This window comes from Oncorhynchus mykiss, chromosome 2 (assembly GCF_057628025.1).
Source record: "Oncorhynchus mykiss isolate SJ-2025 chromosome 2, ASM5762802v1, whole genome shotgun sequence".
Lineage (NCBI taxonomy): Eukaryota > Metazoa > Chordata > Actinopteri > Salmoniformes > Salmonidae > Oncorhynchus > Oncorhynchus mykiss.
The window spans coordinates 10,476,929-10,504,221 of NC_143023.1; the positions used below are offsets into that span (position 1 = coordinate 10,476,929).

At 45.2% G+C, this 27,293-nt stretch overlaps 1 protein-coding gene across 50 annotated transcripts in view; it reads right to left on the reverse strand.

Moving 5' to 3' along the window:
• Window positions 1–27,293, reverse strand: part of LOC110510828 (protein 4.1) — a 72,843-nt gene that overhangs the window by 4,362 nt on the left and 41,188 nt on the right. For 4 of the 50 annotated variants that reach the window (XM_090188105.1, XM_090187778.1, XM_090187890.1 and 1 more), the window contains exons 12-28: window positions 23,390–23,653; window positions 22,897–23,034; window positions 21,362–22,750; window positions 20,890–21,132; window positions 20,507–20,734; window positions 20,071–20,319; window positions 19,586–19,855; window positions 19,213–19,416; window positions 18,795–19,007; window positions 18,476–18,688; window positions 18,086–18,280; window positions 17,651–17,818; window positions 13,497–13,699; window positions 13,081–13,122; window positions 12,328–12,390; window positions 8,187–8,369; window positions 5,751–6,158 (exon numbers count right to left, since the gene is read on the reverse strand). In XM_090188105.1, the coding sequence (XP_090044231.1) occupies window positions 5,751–6,158; window positions 8,187–8,369; window positions 12,328–12,390; window positions 13,081–13,122; window positions 13,497–13,699; window positions 17,651–17,818; window positions 18,086–18,280; window positions 18,476–18,688; window positions 18,795–19,007; window positions 19,213–19,416; window positions 19,586–19,855; window positions 20,071–20,319; window positions 20,507–20,734; window positions 20,890–21,132; window positions 21,362–22,750; window positions 22,897–23,034; window positions 23,390–23,653 (4,673 nt within the window). The remainder of the gene's footprint in view (window positions 1–5,750; window positions 6,159–8,186; window positions 8,370–12,327; window positions 12,391–13,080; window positions 13,123–13,496; window positions 13,700–17,650; window positions 17,819–18,085; window positions 18,281–18,475; window positions 18,689–18,794; window positions 19,008–19,212; window positions 19,417–19,585; window positions 19,856–20,070; window positions 20,320–20,506; window positions 20,735–20,889; window positions 21,133–21,361; window positions 22,751–22,896; window positions 23,035–23,389; window positions 23,654–27,293) is intronic. The other 46 variants (XM_090188030.1, XM_090187938.1, XM_090187919.1 and 43 more) reach the window with 46 other exon arrangements.

Here is a 27,293-nt window from a genome sequence, read left to right on the forward strand (position 1 = left end):
GAGAAAGACAATTCATCTAGTGTGTCAGAAAGAGAAAGACAATTCATCTAGTGTGTCAGAGAGAGAAAGACGATTCATCTAGTGTGTCAGAGAGAGAAAGACGATTCATCTAGTGTGTCAGAGAGAGAAAGACGATTCATCTAGTGTGTCAGAGAGAGAAAGACAATTCATCTAGCGTGTGTCAGAGAGAGAAAGACAATTCATCTAGTGTGTCAGAGAGAGAAAGACAATTCATCTAGTGTGTCAGAAAGAGAAAGACAATTCATCTAGTGTGTCAGAGAGAGAAAGACGATTCATCTAGTGTGTCAGAGAGAGAAAGACGATTCATCTAGTGTGTCAGAGAGAGAAAGACGATTCATCTAGTGTGTCAGAGAAAGACAATTCATCTAGTGTGTCAGAGAGAGAAAGACGATTCATCTAGTGTGTCAGAGAGAGAAAGACGATTCATCTAGTGTGTCAGAGAGAGAAAGACAATTCATCTAGTGTGTCAGAGAGAGAAAGACAATTCATCTAGTGTGTCAGAGAGAAAGACGATTCATCTAGTGTGTCAGAGAGAGAAAGACAATTCATCTAGTGTCAGAGAGAGAAAGACAATTCATCTAGTGTCAGAGAGAGAAAGACAATTCATCTAGTGTGTCAGAGAGAGAAAGACGATTCATCTAGTGTGTCAGAGAGAGAAAGACAATTCATCTAGTGTGTCAGAGAGAGAAAGACAATTAATCTAGTGTGTCAGAGAGAGAAAGACGATTCATCTAGTGTGTCAGAGAGAGAAAGACAATTCATCTAGTGTGTCAGAAAGAGAAAGACAATTCATCTAGTGTGTCAGAGAGAGAAAGACGATTCATCTAGTGTGTCAGAGAGAGAAAGACGATTCATCTAGTGTGTCAGAGAGAGAAAGACGATTCATCTAGTGTGTCAGAGAAAGACAATTCATCTAGTGTGTCAGAGAGAGAAAGACGATTCATCTAGTGTGTCAGAGAGAGAAAGACGATTCATCTAGTGTGTCAGAGAGAGAAAGACGATTCATCTAGTGTGTCAGAGAGAGAAAGACGATTCATCTAGTGTGTCAGAGAGAGAAAGACGATTCATCTAGTGTGTCAGAGAGAGAAAGACAATTCATCTAGTGTGTCAGAGAGAGAAAGACGATTCATCTAGTGTGTGTCAGAGAGAGAAAGACAATTCATCTAGTGTGTCAGAGAGAAAGACGATTCATCTAGTGTGTCAGAGAGAGAAAGACAATTCATCTAGTGTGTCAGAGAGAAAGACGATTCATCTAGTGTGTCAGAGAGAGAAAGACAATTCATCTAGTGTGTCAGAGAGAGAAAGACGATTCATCTAGTGTGTCAGAGAGAGAAAGACGATTCATCTAGTGTGTCAGAGAGAGAAAGACAATTCATCTAGTGTGTCAGAGAGAGAAAGACGATTCATCTAGTGTCAGAGAGAGAAAGACAATTCATCTAGTGTGTGTCAGAGAGAGAAAGACAATTCATCTAGTGTGTCAGAGAGAAAGACAATTCATCTAGTGTGTCAGAGAGAGAAAGACAATTCATCTAGTGTGTCAGAGAGAGAAAGACAATTCATCTAGTGTGTCAGAGAGAAAGACAATTCATCTAGTGTGTCAGAGAGAGAAAGACAATTAATCTAGTGTGTCAGAGAGAGAAAGACAATTCATCTAGTGTGTCAGAGAGAGAAAGACAATTCATCTAGCGTGTCAGAAAGAGAAAGACAATTCATCTAGTGTGTCAGAAAGAGAAAGACGATTCATCTAGTGTGTCAGAAAGAGAAAGACAATTCATCTAGTGTGTCAGAAAGAGAAATACGATTCATCTAGTGTGTCAGAGAGAAAGACAATTCATCTAGTGTGTCAGAGAGAGAAAGACAATTCATCTAGTGTGTCAGAAAGAGAAAGACAATTTGTCTAGTGTGTCAGAGAGAGAAAGACAATTCATCTAGTGTGTCAGAGAGAGAAAGACAATTCATCTAGTGTGTCAGAGAGAGAAAGACAATTCATCTAGTGTGTCAGAGAGAGAAAGACAATTCATCTAGTGTGTCAGAGAGAGAAAGACAATTCATCTAGTGTGTCAGAGAGAGAAAGACAATTCATCTAGTGTGTCAGAGAGAGAAAGACAATTTGTCTAGTGTGTGTCAGAGAGAGAAAGACAATTAATCTAGTGTGTCAGAGAGAGAAAGACAATTCATCTAGTGTGTCAGAGAAAGAAAGACAATTCATCTAGTGTGTCAGAGAGAGAAAGACGATTCATCTAGTGTGTCAGAGAGAGAAAGACGATTCATCTAGTGTGTCAGAGAAAGAAAGACAATTCATCTAGTGTGTCAGAGAGAGAAAGACGATTCATCTAGTGTGTCAGAGAGAGAAAGACAATTAATCTAGTGTGTCAGAGAAAGAAAGACAATTCATCTAGTGTGTCAGAGAGAGAAAGACAATTCATCTAGTGTGTCAGAGAGAGAAAGACAATTCATCTAGTGTGTCAGAGAGAGAAAGACAATTCATCTAGTGTGTCAGAGAGAGAAAGACAATTCATCTAGTGTGTCAGAGAGAGAAAGACAATTCATCTAGTGTGTCAGAGAGAAAGACGATTCATCTAGTGTGTCAGAGAGAGAAAGACAATTCATCTAGTGTGTCAGAAAGAGAAAGACAATTCATCTAGTGTGTCAGAGAGAAAGACAATTCATCTAGTGTGTCAGAGAAAGAAAGACGATTCATCTAGTGTGTCAGAGAGAGAAAGACAATTCATCTAGCGTGTCAGAGAGAGAAAGACAATTTGTCTAGTGTGTGTCAGAGAGAGAAAGACAATTCGTCTAGTGTGTGTCAGAGAGAAAGACGATTCATCTAGTGTGTCAGAGAGAGAAAGACAATTAATCTAGTGTCAGAGAGAGAAAGACAATTCATCTAGTGTGTCAGAGAGAGAAAGACAATTTGTCTAGTGTGTGTCAGAGAGAAAGACAATTCTTCTAGTGTGTCAGAGAGAGAAAGACAATTCATCTAGTGTGTCAGAGAGAGAAAGACTATTCATCTAGTGTGTCAGAGAGAGAAAGACAATTCATCTAGTGTGTCAGAGAGAGAAAGACAATTTGTCTAGTGTGTGTCAGAGAGAGAAAGACAATTCATCTAGTGTGTCAGAGAGAGAAAGACAATTCATCTTGTGTCAGAGAGAGAAAGACAATTAATCTAGTGTGTCAGAGAGAGAAAGACAATTCATCTAGTGTGTCAGAGAGAGAAAGACAATTCATCTAGTGTGTCAGAGAGAGAAAGACAATTAATCTAGTGTGTCAGAGAGAGAAAGACAATTCATCTAGTGTGTCAGAAAGAGAAAGACAATTCATCTAGTGTGTCAGAGAGAGAAAGACAATTCATCTTGTGTCAGAGAGAGAAAGACAATTAATATTGTGTCAGAGAGAGAAAGACAATTTGTCTAGTGTGTCAGAGAGAGAAAGACAATTCATCTAGTGTGTCAGAGAGAGAAAGACAATTCATCTAGTGTGTCAGAGAGAGAAAGACAATTCATCTAGTGTGTCAGAGAGAGAAAGACAATTCATCTAGTGTGTCAGAGAGAGAAAGACAATTCATCTAGTGTGTCAGAGAGAGAAAGACAATTCATCTAGTGTGTCAGAGAGAGAAAGACAATTCATCTAGTGTGTCAGAGAGAGAAAGACAATTCATCTAGTGTGTCAGAGAGAGAAAGACAATTCATCTTGTGTCAGAGAGAGAAAGACAATTCATCTAGTGTGTCAGAGAGAGAAAGACAATTCATCTAGTGTGTCAGAAAGAGAAAGACAATTCATCTAGTGTGTCAGAGAGAGAAAGACAATTCATCTTGTGTCAGAGAGAGAAAGACAATTAATATTGTGTCAGAGAGAGAAAGACAATTTGTCTAGTGTGTCAGAGAGAGAAAGACAATTCATCTAGTGTGTCAGAGAGAGAAAGACAATTCATCTAGTGTGTCAGAGAGAGAAAGACAATTCATCTAGTGTGTCAGAGAGAGAAAGACAATTCATCTAGTGTGTCAGAGAGAGAAAGACAATTCATCTAGTGTGTCAGAGAGAGAAAGACAATTCATCTAGTGTGTCAGAGAGAGAAAGACAATTCATCTAGTGTGTCAGAGAGAGAAAGACAATTTGTCTAGTGTGTGTCAGAGAGAGAAAGACAATTAATCTAGTGTGTCAGAGAGAGAAAGACAATTCATCTAGTGTGTCAGAGAAAGAAAGACAATTCATCTAGTGTGTCAGAGAGAGAAAGACGATTCATCTAGTGTGTCAGAGAGAGAAAGACGATTCATCTAGTGTGTCAGAGAAAGAAAGACAATTCATCTAGTGTGTCAGAGAGAGAAAGACGATTCATCTAGTGTGTCAGAGAGAGAAAGACAATTAATCTAGTGTGTCAGAGAAAGAAAGACAATTAATCTAGTGTGTCAGAGAGAGAAAGACAATTCATCTAGTGTGTCAGAGAGAGAAAGACAATTCATCTAGTGTGTCAGAGAGAGAAAGACAATTCATCTAGTGTGTCAGAGAGAGAAAGACAATTCATCTAGTGTGTCAGAGAGAGAAAGACAATTCATCTAGTGTGTCAGAGAGAAAGACGATTCATCTAGTGTGTCAGAGAGAGAAAGACAATTCATCTAGTGTGTCAGAAAGAGAAAGACAATTCATCTAGTGTGTCAGAGAGAAAGACAATTCATCTAGTGTGTCAGAGAAAGAAAGACGATTCATCTAGTGTGTCAGAGAGAGAAAGACAATTCATCTAGCGTGTCAGAGAGAGAAAGACAATTTGTCTAGTGTGTGTCAGAGAGAGAAAGACAATTCGTCTAGTGTGTGTCAGAGAGAAAGACGATTCATCTAGTGTGTCAGAGAGAGAAAGACAATTAATCTAGTGTCAGAGAGAGAAAGACAATTCATCTAGTGTGTCAGAGAGAGAAAGACAATTTGTCTAGTGTGTGTCAGAGAGAAAGACAATTCTTCTAGTGTGTCAGAGAGAGAAAGACAATTCATCTAGTGTGTCAGAGAGAGAAAGACTATTCATCTAGTGTGTCAGAGAGAGAAAGACAATTCATCTAGTGTGTCAGAGAGAGAAAGACAATTTGTCTAGTGTGTGTCAGAGAGAGAAAGACAATTCATCTAGTGTGTCAGAGAGAGAAAGACAATTCATCTTGTGTCAGAGAGAGAAAGACAATTAATCTAGTGTGTCAGAGAGAGAAAGACAATTCATCTAGTGTGTCAGAGAGAGAAAGACAATTCATCTAGTGTGTCAGAGAGAGAAAGACAATTAATCTAGTGTGTCAGAGAGAGAAAGACAATTCATCTAGTGTGTCAGAAAGAGAAAGACAATTCATCTAGTGTGTCAGAGAGAGAAAGACAATTCATCTTGTGTCAGAGAGAGAAAGACAATTAATATTGTGTCAGAGAGAGAAAGACAATTCATCTTGTGTCAGAGAGAGCGCTTGAAAGAGAAGAATAGCGACACGGTCCTTCCCATCGCCCCCAACACCAGAGAAAACACCATCACTGTGCACCACCTCTGCAGCCAGCTCTAGCAGAACTCAACCATCCATCCAGTATGACTACAGTACAGATTCAGTGTTTACAGTTTGGATTCCTTGTAGCCATGCTGCAGAAGGGTGAGTGTACACTGTCCCCCATGGAATCACCCAGAAAGAGCAGAGGACAGGCAGAGTACAGGTAGAGGACAGGCAGAGGAGTCAATCAACAGGAGCTGGTCAGGGCAGAGGGAGGGCTACCTGGAAACAGCGTATGACATGGGGAACACCGCTCACGAAATAGGAGGTGTGGGAGGTTCCAGTTATCCTCCCAGACTGCTCCCCCCTCGACCCTGGGTCTGCCGACTCCTCCTCCTCCAGCACTGTACCCTGGAGCTGATAGGAGTGGGGCAGCTGTGCCCTCTCCACCTCAACGACAGGTACGTGGCTGGTGGTGGTCCCAGAGCTAACATGCTCATCATCCTGAACATATGGCCCTGCCACCCCAGGTGCATCATGGGATTTGGAGTCAACCCTATCAGGCCCAGTTTCTGTGCTAGCAGGGCTGGGGCTGGGCCCCCCCGATGGTCTTACAGTGCTGCTGGACTCGTCCTGTTGTAGCGCTGCCTTAGTGTCCAGCTCTTCCCTTATAGGAGTAATACACACACTCTAGAGGAAAGACACAGCACACATATATCCACTGTGTGAACAACAGCAGGGAATGAAACAATGTTTTCCACCATCAAACATGTTCAGCAAGAATTTATTGCATTTTGATTGTCAAAGGGGCATGCAGCAGGACAAAATATATTGCAGTTGACAAGAGTGTTTTACCAAATACCAGTGAACGAAACTTAGGTCATGTATACTATAACATTTGATCAAGCTGCCCCAAAGTTACCTCGTCAGTGTTAGATAAAATAACAGTGAATTGTGATGAGGTATACACTGTATACTCAAAAATACACTGTAGCTGTCCACTAGTGCTGGGTTAATGTGCTTCTATAGAAGACTTCATACATGAAATACCACAACACGCCACTAACTAATCCTACGATGACATATGACAACATTGATGTCTGTCTGGATGTGTACAAAAACACCTTCCATTAGTGGAACCTGCACATATCAAAACTGTTCCTACTGTAAAAAGCCACCTGTCAACTGTCATTGTCAGACGCACCTCGTCTAGTCCAGATAATCAGATATACAAAAACAGAAGTGGGGTCATCGTCAAGTCTTTCAACTTTTTAGGAAGGAGCAACAGTCTGTAGGAACAGTCAGGAAGAGTTGGGGAGGGGGGGACTGAGCAAGATACACAGGAAGTAAGAGTCACATGACAGGAAGCAGTTTCTGAAGTAGAAGAAGATGATGATGAAGAGCTGTGATGAAGAAGAGAAGAAGAAGGAGCTAGAGGTTGATGGCCTGCCTACACACATCCCTCTCTCTGGTCCTCTCCCTCTGGGCTGGCTCGAGGGGCCCCTAGGATGCCACCTCAGCTGCGTTTAGAGTAGAAGTCTTGCAGGGGGCCACGCGGAAGGCGGATGGCGAACTGAGGGGAGAAGGGTGAGGGTGGAGAGGGGGAGAGAGATGAGAGAGGTAGGGGATGTTGAAATGTCTGATGTAGGGTAATGGATAGGAAGGCTATGCAAAGCTGTGTCATGGTCTAAGAGAGGAAGAATGGAGAACGCATGTCTGAGTTGGACTAGGTGGTTATGGGTAACCTGTGGGCCTTCAGACTTCAGTTGTGGGCTTGGGGACAGGAGTATCAGTACACGGAATAACAAAGCAAAGTGAGAAAAAGGAAGTGCGGGAAAGCAGAGTTAGGGAAAGAGGGGCAGTATTTGGGAGAAGGAGGCAGGATGGAGGACATGAAGCAGAAAACAAGCACATCACTGAGGGAAAGAGGAGACAGGAGGACGAGCACACAGCTCAACTCTTCTAATCCAAGGTCATGATCTTCAAGTCACAGGGTCATGCAGTTTCTCTGTCCAATCAGGTCTGGTTGTCATGCACTGAGGGGAGGGTCAGACTAAGGGACAGCCAATGAATGAGGAGGTAAAGACAGAGCTGGGCTTAGAAACCTGACCAATAGGCTCAGACACCACATGCCCAAACCATAAGTCCCTTCCCCACAACAAACAGCTGAACATTCAGACAGACTGGGCCACAAGGCGAACAGACTGATCTGTTCCAATCAGTCTGGACAAGGTGTTCTTCAGTTGGCCCATGCAAACAGAAATCTTTCCATTTTAGGAGGGTAGTAATGACAGAAAGCCTTTCATAGACTAGATGGGTCCGGTTGAAGACAAAAGGCCTTGTTCAAAGACATGCAATAAGTGTTTGCATCGCATCAACACAAACCAAGGAGGAACAAAAAGTAGAACCACAGGATGGTGTTGTGGTTCTCCACCCCAACACATCAACTCAGAGAACACAACAGACAGCCATACAGAGGGAAACGTGTGGTGGGCTACTTCCATTCAGTCAATTCAGGAATATATTCACACATTTCAATTTCTCCTCATCTCCCAAATTGACTTGCATTGAAATGGAACTGACCCCGACATTGTGTGCTAACATCCATTCCTTCTCTGTGGAATGGGAGAGCTGGGAAGCTGGCGTGAACTACAGAGAACTGAGGGGAGGGGTGTGTGGTGGGGTACGGCACAGTGTCTGGTCTGAGATGGTACTCACCCCGTCGGCATCAGGTAAAGGCTGTCCGTTGATGCCCAGGCTGCGGAAGGGGGAGTGAGTGGACAGGCGCTTGTCCCATTCGCTGGGCCCCCGGGACTCTGGGACAGATGCCATGAAGTTCCTCTTCAGCTCACTGATACTAGTATGATGCCTGATGAGATCCTCCTGGGGCTTCTCAAAGTCCTGGAGGGAGGGAGAAGTGGAGAGGGAGGGAGGAAGGAAGGAGAGGGGGAGTGGGAGAGAGGTAGGGAGAGAGGAGAGAGAGGAAAAGGGAGGGGGGAGAGAGAAGAGAGAGGGAGGGAGAAGAGGGGAGAGAGAGAAGAGAGAGGGAGAGAGAGAGGAGAGGGGGAGTGGGAGAGAGGTAGGGAGAGAGGAGAGGGAGGAAAAGGGAGGGGGAAGAGAGAGGGAGGGAGAAGAGGGGGAGTGGGAGGGAGGAAGGAAGGAGAGGGGGAGTGGGAGAGAGGTAGGGAGAGAGGAGAGGGAGGAAAAGGGAGGGGGAAGAGAGAAGAGAGAGGGAGGGAGAAGAGGGGGAGTGGGAGAGAGAGGAGAGGGAGGAAAAGGGAGGGAGAAGTGGAGAGGGAGGGAGGAAGGAGAGGGGGAGTGGGAGAGAGGAGAGAGAGGGAGGAAAAGGGAGGGGGGAGAGAGAAGAGAGAGGGAGGGAGAAGAGGGGAGAGAGAGAGGGAGGGAGAAGAGGGGGAAGAGAGAGAGAGAAAAAGAGAGAGGTAGAGTGAGAGAGAGCGAGGTAGAGTGAGAGGTAGAGAGAGAGGTAGAGTGAGAGGTAGAGAGAGAGAGAGAGAGAGAGAGAGAGAGAGGTATAGTGAGAGGTAGAGTGAGAGGTAGAGAGAGAGGTAGAGTGAGAGGTAGAGAGAGAGAGAGAGGTGGAGAGAGAGGTAAAGTGGAAAATGACAAACATTTGGTTTGGAAAATAGGTGTGGAGAAGAAGAGTGACAGAGTAGATGTGTAGAAGGTGGAGAGAGAAAGCAGGTGTGTCAGAAACAATGTCACTCATATGAACATGTTTAGATCATAAACAATGTCAACCAAGCAGCAGGTGACTTTTGCTGTTCTATTTAACTCAAAGCTACAGCGTTAAAGCAGGCAGGAACTCAGTTCATCAGATCCATTCAAAATCAAATGGATTCTCTGAGCTCTCATTGATAAATCCACCCGTTCAATTAGTGAGCAGCACTATATAGAATCTGATCAGGTTACAAATCACAGCGGATGAGAGCGAGGTGATGTTAGCACACATTACTTTAGGTCACAGACGCAGGTGGTCACTATGCAGCGACAGCAGCATCCTGTATCTGTGGCTGGATGAATCTTATGGTGATGAGAGCAGTGGAACTCTTAGATGTCATTTATTCACAATGACATAAATATATGACTGGGAATACATCATAAACTAGATTCAGAAAGGGCCACAAATAGTGGACGAGCTGGTGAGTGGAAAGATATGTGATGGCAGAGTGGTGGAGAGGGAAGGTTGGTGGTGGCCTGCCCTATTTGGAGTATGGAGATGGCAGAGTGGTGGAGAGGGAAGGTTGGTGGTGGCCTGCCCTATATGGAGTATGGAGATGGCAGAGTGGTGGAGAGGGAAGGTTGGTGGTGGCCTGCCCTATATGGAGTATGGAGATGGCAGAGTGGTGGCCTGCCCTATATGGAGTATGGAGATGGCAGAGTGGTGGCCTGCCCTATATGGAGTATGGAGATGGCAGAGTTGTGGCCTGCCCTATATGGAGTATGGAGATGGCAGAGTGGTGGCCTGCCCTATATGGAGTATGGAGATGGCAGAGTGGTGGCCTGCCCTATATGGAGTATGGAGATGGCAGAGTTGTGGCCTGCCCTATATGGAGTATGGAGATGGCAGAGTGGTGGCCTGCCCTATATGGAGTATGGAGATGGCAGAGTTGTGGCCTGCCCTATATGGAGTATGGAGATGGCAGAGTGGTGGCCTGCCCTATATGGAGTATGGAGATGGCAGAGTGGTGGCCTGCCCTATATGGAGTATGGAGATGGCAGAGTGGTGGCCTGCCCTATATGGAGTATGGAGATGGCAGAGTGGTGGAGAGGGAAGGTTGGTGGTGGCCTGCCCTATATGGAGTATGGAGATGGCAGAGTGGTAGAGAGGGAAGGTTGGTGGGGGCCTGCCCTATATGGAGTATGGAGATGGCAGAGTGGTGGCCTGCCCTATATGGAGTATGGAGATGGCAGAGTGGTGGCCTGCCCTATATGGAGTATGGAGATGGCAGAGTGGTGGAGAGGGAAGGTTGGTGGTGGCCTGCCCTATATGGAGTATGGAGATGGCAGAGTGGTGGCCTGCCCTATATGGAGTATGGAGATGGCAGAGTGGTGGCCTGCCCTATATGGAGTATGGAGATGGCAGAGTGGTGGCCTGCCCTATATGGAGTATGGAGATGGCAGAGTTGTGGCCTGCCCTATATGGAGTATGGAGATGGCAGAGTGGTGGCCTGCCCTATATGGAGTATGGAGATGGCAGAGTGGTGGCCTGCCCTATATGGAGTATGGAGATGGCAGAGTGGTGGCCTGCCCTATATGGAGTATGGAGATGGCAGAGTGGTGGCCTGCCCTATATGGAGTATGGAGATGGCAGAGTGGTGGCCTGCCCTATATGGAGTATGGAGATGGCAGAGTTGTGGCCTGCCCTATATGGAGTATGGAGATGGCAGAGTGGTGGCCTGCCCTATATGGAGTATGGAGATGGCAGAGTGGTGGCCTGCCCTATATGGAGTATGGAGATGGCAGAGTGGTGGCCTGCCCTATATGGAGTATGGAGATGGCAGAGTTGTGGCCTGCCCTATATGGAGTATGGAGATGGCAGAGTGGTGGAGAGGGAAGGTTGGTGGGGGCCTGCCCTATATGGAGTATGGAGATGGCAGAGTGGTGGCCTGCCCTATATGGAGTATGGAGATGGCAGAGTTGTGGCCTGCCCTATATGGAGTATGGAGATGGCAGAGTGGTGGCCTGCCCTATATGGAGTATGGAGATGGCAGAGTGGTGGCCTGCCCTGTATGGAGTATGGAGATGGCAGAGTGGTGGCCTGCCCTATATGGAGTATGGAGATGGCAGAGTGGTAGAGAGGGAAGGTTGGTGGTGGCCTGCCCTATATGGAGTATGGAGATGGCAGAGTGGTAGAGAGGGAAGGCTGGTGGTCGCCTGCCCTATATGGAGTATGGAGATGGCAGAGTGGTAGAGAGGGAAGGTTGGTGGGGGCCTGCCCTATATGGAGTATGGAGATGGCAGAGTGGTGGCCTGCCCTATATGGAGTATGGAGATGGCAGAGTGGTGGCCTGCCCTATATGGAGTATGGAGATGGCAGAGTTGTGGCCTGCCCTATATGGAGTATGGAGATGGCAGAGTTGTGGCCTGCCCTATATGGAGTATGGAGATGGCAGAGTTGTGGCCTGCCCTATATGGAGTATGGAGATGGCAGAGTGGTGGCCTGTCCTATATGGAGTATGGAGATGGCAGAGTTGTGGCCTGCCCTATATGGAGTATGGAGATGGCAGAGTGGTGGCCTGCCCTATATGGAGTATGGAGATGGCAGAGTGGTGGAGAGGGAAGGTTGGTGGTGGCCTGCCCTATATGGAGTATGGAGATGAAGCACTTTTCTACTGTATACCGAGGAGAGACAAAGCTGAAACAAGATGTCAGGAATGTAATGGTAATGCTTCTACTAACACTCAAATGGCCGAGCTAGGAGACGGAACAACATCTCAGCTGCATAACGTGGCCGATTAGTAACGGTATCTACAAACACCACAAATTAAACACTCCTGGCTCCCTTTCATGGAACGTGAATGGTGTGATGTCTGGGGAGAAGAGACCACAATCCCAATCATATACTTTGCGAGAAGCAATCAGGAGATATCAAGTACTCAACAACATTCCCCTGAAACAAGTAGCTAGTTGTGTTGAGTTAATATCGCCACACACAAAGCAAATTAGAGGTTACACAGTCAAAATCATCCACTAGCAAAAGCAAAGACGCCTATGTAATACACAAGATGTGAATCAGTAATGTCACATGCAAAGCAGCCTGTTGTATTATAGCAGCCAGTAGCCAAAGAGCAAGAAAACTGTGTACAGAGACAGATCTCCAGAAGACAGGGAAACAAACCTCCAACATTAAAAGACTATGTCTGATATAAATTGAGTCACCCTCAGTTCTCTTAGCTCTTTTCTGTGAAGGAACAAAAAAGGAGAAAGGTGTGGGTTACACAGGTTCCACGTGACATCATAGCAGACGTCACAACGTGGACATGCATTGTTGCATGGGGAGGGGGGTGGTGAGGGGTCTGCATGCAGAGTGGCCTGGAGCCTCTGGGGGCCACAAGGGCCCTGGAATCCCAGATGTGCAAAACAGGGGACCCAAGACAGGGCTATTAGAGTGGGTGTCTTGAAGGGGTGGGGGGGGTAAAGGTGAAGGGTCATGCAGGGATACAGTACTCAATAGAAACACTAGTCATCATGAAAACCTAGTCCTGTGTCATGCATGTAAATGCAGCAGCCAATGAGGAATCTTCTTTCAACATTCATTCTTCAAAGGCCCTAACTTTTCTTCCTGTCTGGACTGATGTACAAACCAAAAGCATATGTAATGTATCTCATATACGTCATCTCAGTCTGTGCACATGACCAATACCAATGCTGTTGTCATAGACAATGTCTGACTTGAACATGAGGTCAACTCAAAGACCTTGTAGTTTTGTGAGCAGTATTCAAATGAAACCAGGAGAATAAAACGAGGAGAGGGTGAAGTTAGTCTTATGGATGGGAGACTTGGCAGTGGTGTAAGTTAGAATGGGAGTGGAGTGACTACAATACTAATATAATGCACAAGCAGGAGTCGGGACAAGGTCAAAGGTCTGACCTTCCTCATTTGAACCGGCTCCTCAGTGTCCGTCTGCTCAGACTGGAGTTACCCCAGGCATGGAGGAGGAGAGAAGGCATAATGACGTTAGAATCCTCCACTAGGAGCCTCGTCCCCGTCCATAGCAGAGCCATCTGAGGAACTTGTGATCTGAGGTGTGTCTTTGTTACACTATCATTACTGTGACCAATGGAGGGCAGAAATGATGATGCACAGCTATTCTATTTATAACTATAGAAAAATCAGCATTTTATACTTCTCTTATAAATAATACTATGTGATGAATATAGCAATATCGCTGCTGAGACCAGTCTATCTGTAACTTCTATGACCAGTATATCTGTGTGTGAGGGGTGAATGATGATGATCCCTGTACGGCAGGGGATTGTGGGAGTTGTAGTTCCTAGGTGCAGTACCTTGACCTCGGCTGAGCCCTCGTCCACTGCCTCCACGGTGACCTGCAGCTTCCTGTCGTCCTGGCGGGCTGGCAGCCTGATGGGGGTGGAGGTCTGGGGCTGCTGGAGGTCCAGGGGGGCCATGGGGATCCCTGCCTCCATCAGTGCTGCCTGGGAGAAGACTGGGGCGCTGACCGGACGGGCGGCCTTGTGGGTGGCCACCACTGGCAGGAGAGAGACAGGACAGAGGGAGTGTTAGTATTTAGATAGTGGTTTTGTATATAGGGCAGGAGAGAGACGGTCTGCGTGCTTTGAGACCATCAAACCCGGTGTAGTGAGAGGTAAACACACTGACAGAGCGCAGAAGAACATCTTGAACATCCACATATACAAAACAAACTTATAATCAACTCCACACACACACACACACACTCTGAGGCCAGGGCACACACAGACTTCAGGTACACACTGTACCTTCACGAGCCAGCTCAGTCTAGTCTAGAATGAGACTAGCAAGGGGAAAAGCTTGGATGAGTTGTAGGAAGCAACTGTTCACAATATAGAACAGGCAGCAAAGCATGGCCATTACTTCTCAACCGTAGCCAATGATGCAAACAGCAGAAGTTGTCCTGACTCATTGAGTTAATAACCAACGATACAAACAGCAGAAGTTGTCCTGACTCATTGAGTTAATAACCAACGATACAAATAGCAGAAGTTGTCCTGACTCATGGGGTTAATAACCAACAATACAAACAGCAGAAGTTGTCCTGACTCATGGGGTTAATAACCAACGATACAAATAGCAGAAGTTGTCCTGACTCATGGGGTTAATAACCAATGATGTAAATAGCAGAAGTTGTCCTGACTCATTGAGTTAATAACCAACGATACAAATAGCAGAAGTTGTCCTGACTCATGGGGTTAATAACCAACGATGCAAATAGCAGAAGTTGTCCTGACTCATGGGGTTAATAACCAACGATACAAATAGCAGAAGTTGTCCTGACTCATGGGGTTAATAACCAACAATACAAATAGCAGAAGTTGTCCTGACTCATTGAGTTAATAACCAACGATACAAATAGCAGAAGTTGTCCTGACTCATGGGGTTAATAACCAACGATACAAATAGCAGAAGTTGTCCTGACTCATGGGGTTAATAACCAACGATACAAATATCAGAAGTTGTCCTGACTCATGGGGTTAATAACCAATGATGTAAATAGCAGAAGTTGTCCTGACTCATGGGGTTAATAACCAACGATGCAAATAGCAGAAGTTGTCCTGACTCATGGGGTTAATAACCAACGATACAAATAGCAGAAGTTGTCCTGACTCATGGGGTTAATAACCAACGATACAAACAGCAGAAGTTGTCCTGACTCATGGGGTTAATAACCAACAATACAAATAGCAGAAGTTGTCCTGACTCATGGGGTTAATAACCAACGATACAAATAGCAGAAGTTGTCCTGACTCATGGGGTTAATAACCAACGATACAAATAGCAGAAGTTGTCCTGACTCATGGGGTTAATAACCAACAATACAAATAGCAGAAGTTGTCCTGACTCATGGGGTTAATAACCAACGATACAAATAGCAGAAGTTGTCCTGACTCATGGGGTTAATAACCAACGATACAAATAGCAGAAGTTGTCCTGACTCATGGGGTTAATAACCAATGATACAAATAGCAGAAGTTGTCCTGACTCATGGGGTTAATAACCAACGATACAAATAGCAGAAGTTGTCCTGACTCATGGGGTTAATAACCAACGATACAAATAGCAGAAGTTGTCCTGACTCATGGGGTTAATAACCAACGATACAAATAGCAGAAGTTGTCCTGACTCATGGGGTTAATAACCAACGATACAAATAGCAGAAGTTGTCCTGACTCATGGGGTTAATAACCAACAATACAAACAGCAGAAGTTGTCCTGACTCATGGGGTTAATAACCAACGATACAAATAGCAGAAGTTGTCCTGACTCATGGGGTTAATAACCAACAATACAAACAGCAGAAGTTGTCCTGACTCATGGGGTTAATAACCAACGATACAAATAGCAGAAGTTGTCCTGACTCATGGGGTTAATAACCAACGATGCAAATAGCAGAAGTTGTCCTGACTCATGGGGTTAATAACCAACGATGCAAATAGCAGAAGTTGTCCTGACTCATGGGGTTAATAACCAACGATACAAATAGCAGAAGTTGTCCTGACTCATGGGGTTAATAACCAATGATGTAAATAGCAGAAGTTGTCCTGACTCATGGGGTTAATAACCAACGATACAAATAGCAGAAGTTGTCCTGACTCATGGGGTTAATAACCAACGATACAAACAGCAGAAGTTGTCCTGACTCATGGGGTTAATAACCAACAATACAAATAGCAGAAGTTGTCCTGACTCATGGGGTTAATAACCAACGATACAAATAGCAGAAGTTGTCCTGACTCATGGGGTTAATAACCAACGATACAAATAGCAGAAGTTGTCCTGACTCATGGGGTTAATAACCAACAATACAAATAGCAGAAGTTGTCCTGACTCATGGGGTTAATAACCAACGATACAAATAGCAGAAGTTGTCCTGACTCATGGGGTTAATAACCAACGATGCAAATAGCAGAAGTTTTCCTGACTCATGGGGTTAATAACCAACGATACAAATAGCAGAAGTTGTCCTGACTCATGGGGTTAATAACCAACGATACAAATAGCAGAAGTTGTCCTGACTCATGGGGTTAATAACCAACGATGCAAATAGCAGAAGTTGTCCTGACTCATGGGGTTACTGAGCTCACGCCTCACTGTGGTATAGTATTCCTAAAGCCGTTAGAAGTTGTCCTGACTCATGGGGTTAATGAGCCTCACTGTGGTATAGTATTCCTAAAGCCGTTAGAAGTTGTCCTGACTCATGGGGTTAATGAGCTCACTGTGGTATAGTATTCCTAAAGCCGTTAGAAGTTGTCCTGACTCATGGGGTTACTGAGCTCACGCCTCACTGTGGTATAGTATTCCTAAAGCCGTTAGAAGTTGTCCTGACTCATGGGGTTAATGAGCCTCACTGTGGTATAGTATTCCTAAAGCCGTTAGAAGTTGTCCTGACTCATGGGGTTAATGAGGTCACGCCTCACTGTGGTATAGTATTCCTAAAGCCGTTAGAAGTTGTCCTGACTCATGGGGTTAATGAGCCTCACTGTGGTATAGTATTCCTAAAGCCGTTAGAAGTTGTCCTGACTCATGGGGTTAATGAGCCTCACTGTGGTATAGTATTCCTAAAGCCGTTAGAAGTTGTCCTGACTCATGGGGTTAATGAGCCTCACTGTGGTATAGTATTCCTAAAGCCGTTAGAAGTTGTCCTGACTCATGGGGTTAATGAGCCTCACTGTGGTATAGTATTCCTAAAGCCGTTAGAAGTTGTCCTGACTCATGGGGTTAATGAGCCTCACTGTGGTATAGTATTCCTAAAGCCGTTAGAAGTTGTCCTGACTCATGGGGTTAATGAGCCTCACTGTGGTATAGTATTCCTAAAGCCGTTAGAAGTTGTCCTGACTCATGGGGTTACTGAGCTCACGCCTCACTGTGGTATAGTATTCCTAAAGCCGTTAGAAGTTGTCCTGACTCATGGGGTTAATGAGCCTCACTGTGGTATAGTATTCCTAAAGCCGTTAGAAGTTGTCCTGACTCATGGGGTTAATGAGCCTCACTGTGGTATAGTATTCCTAAAGCCGTTAGAAGTTGTCCTGACTCATGGGGTTAATGAGCCTCACTGTGGTATAGTATTCCTAAAGCCGTTAGAAGTTGTCCTGACTCATGGGGTTACTGAGCTCACGCCTCACTGTGGTATAGTATTCCTAAAGCCGTTAGAAGTTGTCCTGACTCATGGGGTTAATGAGCCTCACTGTGGTATAGTATTCCTAAAGCCGTTAGAAGGAAAACTAAATATGTATTTCTTCTATAAAGCAAAGCATAACCAACGACCCATTGGTTCGTCAAACAACATATTTTTCAGGGGAAAATCCCATGACAAAGCACAACCACGTTGTAAAAGTGTTGGACGAATGTTAGTCAGCTTTTCTGGTAAGTTGAGGTTGGAGAGCGGGTGTGAGATCAACATATTGTTTTAGGGCAGCACGCAAAAACTCAAGACGCAAAGTACCTGCAACCGATTTTTTATCCCGCAACACAAACCAATGGTCATCCACATCTCTCTGGGGTTGTGCTGGTCTCTTCTCCTCCTCAACCACCACTCTGGGTTTGGGCTGAACGGCTGGACCTTTGACCACAGTTATGTCAGTATAGACCTGGAGACGCTCACGGAGAGCAACTGATACAAACACACAAACAGAGCTCTTATCTAAGACACAGCTTACATGCATCGTTAAAGTATCAGTAGAAGACCATTTTGCAATTCTCAAAAAAATTCAAACTAGCAATAGTGATCTCAATCTGCGATTGAATTGAATTCCAAATAGATATGCCGGACAAAATGAACTGATGTTTTCGGTAGTTTCAGTCTTTTGGTAGTCTCAGTCTGCAGCTAAAATGAGCAGGAAAAGCAGGGGGATAGGGAAATGAAGAGATGGGGGGGTACCTAATTCTTTAGGGGCAGCATCCAGCAGGACAAACCAGTCATCGTCCACCTCTCTCTGTCTCTGAGGCAGTCTCTGCTGCAGGGTCCTCTCCTCTCTCCACCTCTCCTCCACTATCGTCACCCTTTTCTGGGTTCTCTGCTCTGTGCTCGTCACCATCACGTCAACCACAGGGGCAGGTCTAGTTACCACAGCAACTGATACAGACAGACACAGAGTACCCAGGAGACTCGACTATGATACTCTTACCATTCACAAATTATAACACAGAATCTGATTGTGGCCAAAGCTGCACATATCTGATTAGAGACCCTTTACGACACATCATTATAAAAAATATATAGGGTAATGTGAAGCACAACCGAGCTCAGGATGATGCGGGTAGTGGGTACCTGTTGGCATTTTCACAGGCTCTTGGCGAGAGGCTTCAAAGAGCGTGAACCAATCATCACCCTCCCCTCTCTCTTGGGGAGGCAGTGTTTTCACCAGTTCAACCTCCGGTTGACGTCTGTCCTCCACCACTCTATGTGGTTTCCTAGTTTCCTCCACCACAATCACTGTTCTCCGGGGTACCAGCTCTATAACCTCTCTGTCTACATGGAACGCTGAAATAAAACAAGGATAACAGGCTTATCAATGCCAAGTAATACACAATCTGGGTTCAGCGTTTTACCAAACAAAAAGGGGCAGACGGTGGTCAAGCAGCAATACCCTTGGGTGTGGTCAGTATCTTGGAGGGAGCGCGGTCCCAGAGCACAAACCAATCATCATCCACTTCTTTAGGTGTTACCACAGGCCCCTCCTCCATCTTAACAGTCTCTTCCATGATCCTCACGGTCTTTGGTGGTTTCTGTTCCACTGTCTCCTTCACCACCGTAACAGCTGTGGTGCTCACACCAGAGTAAATCACCACCACTGGTGCAGCTGATAGAGACAGAAACACAGCCCAACAGTCCACAAGGGATCAAGTCTTTTACTAGAACATGTAAATATAATAGTGTAATCCTTGCCAAAAGCTTTTGTGGATAGTCAATAGGCTCACACAACAATTGAGAGCCTTTGGATGCAAGAGAAGGGTTGGTATTTGTATTTCGAGTGGCCAACAGCAAGCTTAGAATGGTCAAAGTACCTGCTACTTTAGGGGCAACATCCAGCTGCAAAAACCAATCATCATCCTGCTCTCTCTGCGGTTGTGTTGCCTTACCCTCCAGGGCAACGTCTTCAGGAAGTGATCGGACTGCTTCCACCACAAACACTCTTGGTTCAGGCTCAATGGTCAGATGTTTGGCGGGCACAACCTCTGGGTATACCCTATCGCTAACAGCCAGGGAAACTGGAGCAAAAAGACACACAGAGAGCTTGATATACCACAACTACTATTTGAGGGTCCTGTTGATGATTGACCAGTCATAACCCAAGAGATATCATGTTCCTAATTCACACAAGAAAAACGCGTAGGTTTGGTTAGTTAGCTTGTTGGCAGTACTGTATGTCTGAGGTACCTGGTGGAACCCCAGCACGTTCTTCACGGACTGCATCCAACAGAACAAACCCCACTGGTGGTACAATGATCGGCTCCTCACGGACATCAGCAAACAGTGTAAACCAATCATCATCTCTCTCTGGTTGTCGCTGCCACTCCTCTACTTCCCGTTCCTGTTGTGGCCTCATCTCCTCCACCAGAACCACCACTGGCTTCTGCTGTTCAGCCTTTACCTCAACCACAGGGCTGATCACATCTGGAGAAACCGGTGTTGGCTCTGCTGGAGCGACTGATACAAACACACATAGTACATACCCTTCAGATTCAGCTAGATGTGTGGGCTCACAAAAAGCCATGTCATCAAAGATCATATTCCCAGATAAACATTCCAAAGTTCATATGGGAAAAGCACTACGGTTAGTCTGCGAGTTTGGTGAGTTGAGTTGGGTATATTTTTGATGGAATCAGGGGCTGAGGCGCAAAGCCTTGAATTGTATGGGGTACCTGGTGGTATATAGGATGTTTCTCTGGGCACGACATCCAGTTGCACAAACCAGTCATTGTCCATTTCTCTTGATGGCTGTGGTGGAAGTATAACTTCTTCTTGACGTCGCTCCTCTTCCATTACAGTCACCCTTCTCTCCTCTCTCTGCTCTACTGTCGTCAACTCAACCACAGAGGAGACGCTTTCCTCAGGGTATACCGGAATACGCTCTTCCACAGAAGCTGATACAAACACACATTCCTCAGATACTGGAAGATAATTGAAATTACTACACAAAGCAATGTATCTGAAGCCCTTCTCTTGGTGGATAGTCAAATGTCTTGTTAGTTATTCTTATTTGAAAGTTTTCTGCAGCATATGAAGCACAGGCTCAGGGGAGATGTTGTTAATATTGTGGTGGGACTGGGAAGCAGTGCATGAAAATCATGGAAGTACCTGACGGAATCACAGATGGTTCTCTGGGAACAATGTCCAGCAGAACAAACCAGCCATCTTCCATCTCTCTCTGTGACAGTTTCTGTTCCAGACGGCTCTGGTCTTCCTGTAACTCCATCTCCTCCACTACAGTCACCCTGGTCTCCTCTCTCTGCACCGCTGTCATCACTTTAACCATGGAAGAGATGGTTTCATCTACGTACACCTGAACTTGCTCTTGCAAAGAAGCTGATAGATAAAGACACCATGAACCGTGAGAGACATGAAGTTCAAAGCCTAGCTCGATGATTAATCAGTCATTGTAGGCCAGTTGTTTCAATCCATAAAATACCAATAATTGAGGCATAGCACAAGCAGCAGGGCTTGATGAAAGTTCTTCATACCTGAAACTGGTGTGGTTGGTACACCTGAAGGAACACGATCAACCAGGTCCAAGAGCATAAACCAATCATCTTCCTGCATTTGCCACAATCTCCGTCCTTCCACCAATCCCCTTTCAGGCTGTTGCTGTGTGGCCTCCACTTCAATGCATTCCCTCTCTGGTGCTCTCTGCTTGACCGTGTCTACTAACACCACAGAGAATCTTGTGGAGACCACAGGCACCAGAGCGGAGTCGGCTGGCATGACTGACAAAGTAGAGACAGCAGTTCTCTCAGCCACACAAATCTATACTGCACCAAAGGTTTATCTTTCAATTGAAATGGCAATTGTTGTAAAACACACAATAGCTGGTTAGCTTTGCGGAGGGAATGTTCGAGATGGAATTGTCGGTAATTGTGTGGGTGGTGGTAAAGCAAGCGTTTCCATAACGGTTTCAAAGGGGAGAAGCAAAGCTGATCGGTTGATGGGACGTACCTGGAGGCTTATAAAGAGTCTTGTGTGGGAGGCTGTCCAGCAGCACAACCCAATCGTCATTGTCTTCTGGCTGGGATGGCTGCATATTCACTTCCACTACCTCTTCTTCTTCTTCTTCTTCTTGGGGCTTCTCCATTTGTCTGACTCTATGTGGAACCCTCTCCACATCCTTTCTGAATTTCACCAAAACTTCCCCCTCTGTATAAAAACCATCTCCCAGCCTTTCCTCTGATAAAATGTCCTCTGATGACTTTTCCTCGAGTGTCTTCTGTGTTCTCCTCATTTCTTCCACTATTCTCACTGTTTTCTTGGTTTTCACCACAGTCTGCTCTCCCTCTCGCAACCTTTCCTCCGACATCTGCCGCATCCTATCCTCTAGACCTCCTTTCACCTCTATCAATCCCTCGCCTGAAATCTTCACCTGTTCCACTCTCTCCTCCTGTTTCTCCTCCCTGACCTTTTCCTGTTCTTGGAGCCACTCCTGCTGAATTGTAACTATCGGTAACCCTAACTTCTCTGCCGCAAATAGTTCATTGAATTTCACCATAAGTTGTCCCTCTTTATAAAAATGGCCTCCTATCTGGTCCTCTGACAACTTCTCAGATGCTTTCTTCTCTAGTTCATCTGGAAGACTCTCATCCTGTGTCACTATAGTCACCTTCTTCCTCCTCCTTTCCACTCTTATCTCTCCTCTCCTTTCCTCAAGCCCCTCTGGCAACCCTTCCACCAAAGCCTGATGCTTCCTCTCCTCTAACCATCCTTCATCCTCTTTCAATCCCTCGTCTGAAACCGCCACCTGTTCCAGCGTCTCCTCCTCCATCCCTCCTTCTTGTTGCCTCATCTCTTTCACTATAGTCACACTATTCTGGGTCCTCAAATCTACTCTCCGTACCACAGAGGAGGTGCTTGCCACATTTGACCACCCTTTTTCAGATTCCTCTGCCTCTTCCATACTCTCCTCTTTTAGTCCCTCATCTTCCCCTGACTCATCTGGCAGCAATCCTTTGAGAAACACCTCCTTTATCTGCTCCTCCAACTCATCTACTTCCTCCACATTCTCTTCCGCTGCCTCTACCACCTCCTCCTCTACCTCCCCCTCCTCTTGTTCTACCCCTCCCTCCTCCTCCTGCCTGGCTTCCACCTCCTCCTGTATCCTCTCCTCCAGCTCATCCACCTCCTGCAGCCGTTCTTCCAAAACCTTCACCTCCCTCAGTCTCTCATCCAGCACCTCTACCTCCCTCAGCTTCTCCACCAGGAACACCCCTTCCTGGAGCCTCTTGATCACCTCCCTCCTCTCCTGCCTAGTCTCCTCCTTCTCCAGGGAGACTGGGGGAGAGACTGAGGAGGGGCAGATTGGGGTTATCAGTAGAGGAAGAACAGGAGTGTAGCCTAATCAGTGTGGTGAAACGTTCAGAACGTTAGACAGAAATTGTGATTCCCTGTTCTACCAGACAGACAATCATGTCTGTTCTGCAAAACTCTATTTCTGTGCTAATGAACAACCGCTAGTGAATGTATGTAGTGTGACGACTCACATGGAGATGTGTCTGCAAACTCAAAGCTGCGGTCCAACTGCATGACCCAGTCATCACTTTGTTCCTGCCTTGGCTGTAGCAGCCTCTCCAGAATTTTGGCCGTGGCCACCTTTGCCACCTGGGCAGAGCGGTATTTGACTGAGGACGTCACAGAAACATTTAGAACAGATCGGATCCCTTACATATGGAAAAATAACGTAGCACGTGAGCACACTGCAAACAGAGGATCATCAGCAAAGCATACTTACCACAGTAGCACAGCTCTACATCAATGAGGGCCAAGCACCATTGATAAGATAGCAACATTAAATAAGCCAGTACATGACAGAGCAACATCTTTAAAGATGTCATCACGGTCGGTGTCGAGCTTAGCAGGTTCACCTTCCATCACTGTCAACTTCTAAAGCACACCTCAACGGAGGATTCATTGTCAAAGTGAGGATGCACACGGTGACAGCTACACCAGGTACAGAATGAGGTTAACAACAGATACCTGGCGGTTTCATCATGGGGTAGGGGACATAGGGAAGGGAGAGTCGTCTGCCCAGCAGGACAGACCAATCCTCCTCTTTCTCCTCCTCCAGTCTCCCCTGCTGCTGTTCATCAGACACTCGTCCCTGCCATGTCGGACTGACAGTCCGACTGACCGTCTGGCCTGTCTCAGTCTCCTGCCATGCCTGTCTGACTGTCTGGACAGACTTGCCATCATCCCAGCTCTGAGTAGAAGTCTCCACAGAGAAAGTCTCCCTCCCTCTGGCTGTTGATAGAACATGAGGTAATGGTGTTACTGCAGTAGTTAATGGTGAAGTTAGATGGAGGAGAGAGTAAGGCAAAGCTCCCCTCCACAGCTCTGCATTTTAGGGGCTTTCAGAGCAAAGCTCCCCTCCACGGCTCTGCATTTCAGGGGTTTTCAGAGTAAAGATCACTGATTTAGTAAGCAAATGGAATTCAATGTATCTGGCAGGCAGATAGCAAATTAAGTTAGTACGAGACTACCACACAATTCTCAGATCTGCAGAGCTAGACGTTTAGTTTCAAGCACAGGAACGGCAGTCTCCTGGACACAATGATGTCCATCATCAAGCACGGACCAAAGAACTGAAGGCTCTCTTTAACAAGCAACACAACACAGACCAAAGACTCTCTTTAACAAGCAACACAACACAGACCAAAGAACTGAAGGCTCTCTTTAACAAGCAACACAACACAGACCAAAGAACTGAAGGCTCTCTTTAACAAGCAACACAGACCAAAGAACTGAAGGCTCTCTTTAACAAGCAACACAACACAGACCAAAGAACTGAAGGCTCTCTTTAACAAGCAACACAACACAGACCAAAGAACTGAAGACTCTCTTTAACAAGCAACACAACACAGACCAAAGAACTGAAGGCTCTCTTTAACAAGCAACACAACACAGACCAAAGAACTGAAGGCTCTCTTTAACAAGCAACACAACACAGACCAAAGAACTGAAGGCTCTCTTTAACAAGCAACACAACACAGATCAAAGAACTGAAGGCTCTCTTTAACAAGCAACACAACACAGACCAAAGAACTGAAGACTCTCTTTAACAAGCAACACAACACAGACCAAAGAACTGAAGGCTCTCTTTAACAAGCAACACAGACCAAAGAACTGAAGGCTCTCTTTAACAAGCAACACAACACAGACCAAATAACTGAAGGCTCTCTTTAACAAGCAACACAACACGGACCAAAGAACTGAAGGCTCTCTTTAACAAGCAACACAACACAGACCAAAGAACTGAAGGCTCTCTTTAACAAGCAACACAACACAGACCAAAGAACTGAAGGCTCTCTTTAACAAGCAACACAACACAGACCAAAGAACTGAAGGCTCTCTTTAACAAGCAACGCAACACAGACCAAAGAACTGAAGACTCTCTTTAACAAGCAACGCAACACAGACCAAAGAACTGAAGGCTCTCTTTAACAAGCAACACAACACAGACCAAAGAACTGAAGGCTCTCTTTAACAAGCAACACAACACAGACCAAAGAACTGAAGGCTCTCTTTAACAAGCAACACAGACCAAAGAACTGAAGGCTCTCTTTAACAAGCAACACAACACAGACCAAAGAACTGAAGGCTCTCTTTAACAAGCAACACAACACAGACCAAAGAACTGAAGGCTCTCTTTAACAAGCAACGCAACACAGACCAAAGAACTGAAGACTCTCTTTAACAAGCAACGCAACACAGACCAAAGAACTGAAGGCTCTCTTTAACAAGCAACACAACACAGACCAAAGAACTGAAGGCTCTCTTTAACAAGCAACACAACACAGACCAAAGAACTGAAGGCTCTCTTTAACAAGCAACACAGACCAAAGAACTGAAGGCTCTCTTTAACAAGCAACACAACACAGACCAAAGAACTGAAGGCTCTCTTTAACAAGCAATACAACACAGACCAAAGAACTGAAGGCTCTCTTTAACAAGCAACACAACACAGACCAAAGAACTGAAGGCTCTCTTTAACAAGCAACACAACACAGACCAAAGAACTGAAGGCTCTCTTTAACAAGCAAAACAACACAGACCAAAGCACTGAAGACTCTCTTTAACAAGCAACACAACACAGACCAAAGAACTGAAGGCTCTCTTTAACAAGCAACACAACACAGACCAAAGAACTGAAGACTCTCTTTAACAAGCAACACAACACAGACCAAAGAACTGAAGACTCTCTTTAACAAGCAACACAACACAGACCAAAGAACTGAAGGCTCTCTTTAACAAGCAACACAGACCAAAGAACTGAAGGCTCTCTTTAACAAGCAACACAACACAGACCAAATAACTGAAGGCTCTCTTTAACAAGCAACACAACACGGACCAAAGAACTGAAGGCTCTCTTTAACAAGCAACACAACACAGACCAAAGAACTGAAGGCTCTCTTTAACAAGCAACACAACACAGACCAAAGAACTGAAGACTCTCTTTAACAAGCAACACAACACAGACCAAAGAACTGAAGGCTCTCTTTAACAAGCAACACAACACAGACCAAAGAACTGAAGGCTCTCTTTAACAAGCAACACAACACAGACCAAAGAACTGAAGGCTCTCTTTAACAAGCAACACAGACCAAAGAACTGAAGGCTCTCTTTAACAAGCAACACAACACAGACCAAAGAACTGAAGGCTCTCTTTAACAAGCAATACAACACAGACCAAAGAACTGAAGGCTCTCTTTAACAAGCAACACAACACAGACCAAAGAACTGAAGGCTCTCTTTAACAAGCAACACAACACAGACCAAAGAACTGAAGGCTCTCTTTAACAAGCAAAACAACACAGACCAAAGCACTGAAGACTCTCTTTAACAAGCAACACAACACAGACCAAAGAACTGAAGGCTCTCTTTAACAAGCAACACAACACAGACCAAAGAACTGAAGACTCTCTTTAACAAGCAACACAACACAGACCAAAGAACTGAAGACTCTCTTTAACAAGCAACACAACACAGACCAAAGAACTGAAGGCTCTCTTTAACAAGCAACACAGACCAAAGAACTGAAGGCTCTCTTTAACAAGCAACACAACACAGACCAAATAACTGAAGGCTCTCTTTAACAAGCAACACAACACGGACCAAAGAACTGAAGGCTCTCTTTAACAAGCAACACAACACAGACCAAAGAACTGAAGGCTCTCTTTAACAAGCAACACAACACAGACCAAAGAACTGAAGACTCTCTTTAACAAGCAACACAACACAGACCAAAGAACTGAAGGCTCTCTTTAACAAGCAACACAACACAGACCAAAGAACTGAAGGCTCTCTTTAACAAGCAACACAACACAGACCAAAGAACTGAAGGCTCTCTTTAACAAGCAACACAACACAGATCAAAGAACTGAAGGCTCTCTTTAACAAGCAACACAACACAGACCAAAGAACTGAAGACTCTCTTTAACAAGCAACACAACACAGACCAAAGAACTGAAGGCTCTCTTTAACAAGCAACACAGACCAAAGAACTGAAGGCTCTCTTTAACAAGCAACACAACACAGACCAAATAACTGAAGGCTCTCTTTAACAAGCAACACAACACGGACCAAAGAACTGAAGGCTCTCTTTAACAAGCAACATAACACAGACCAAAGAACTGAAGGCTCTCTTTAACAAGCAACACAACACAGACCAAAGAACTGAAGGCTCTCTTTAACAAGCAACACAACACAGACCAAAGAACTGAAGGCTCTCTTTAACAAGCAACGCAACACAGACCAAAGAACTGAAGACTCTCTTTAACAAGCAACGCAACACAGACCAAAGAACTGAAGGCTCTCTTTAACAAGCAACACAACACAGACCAAAGAACTGAAGGCTCTCTTTAACAAGCAACACAACACAGAC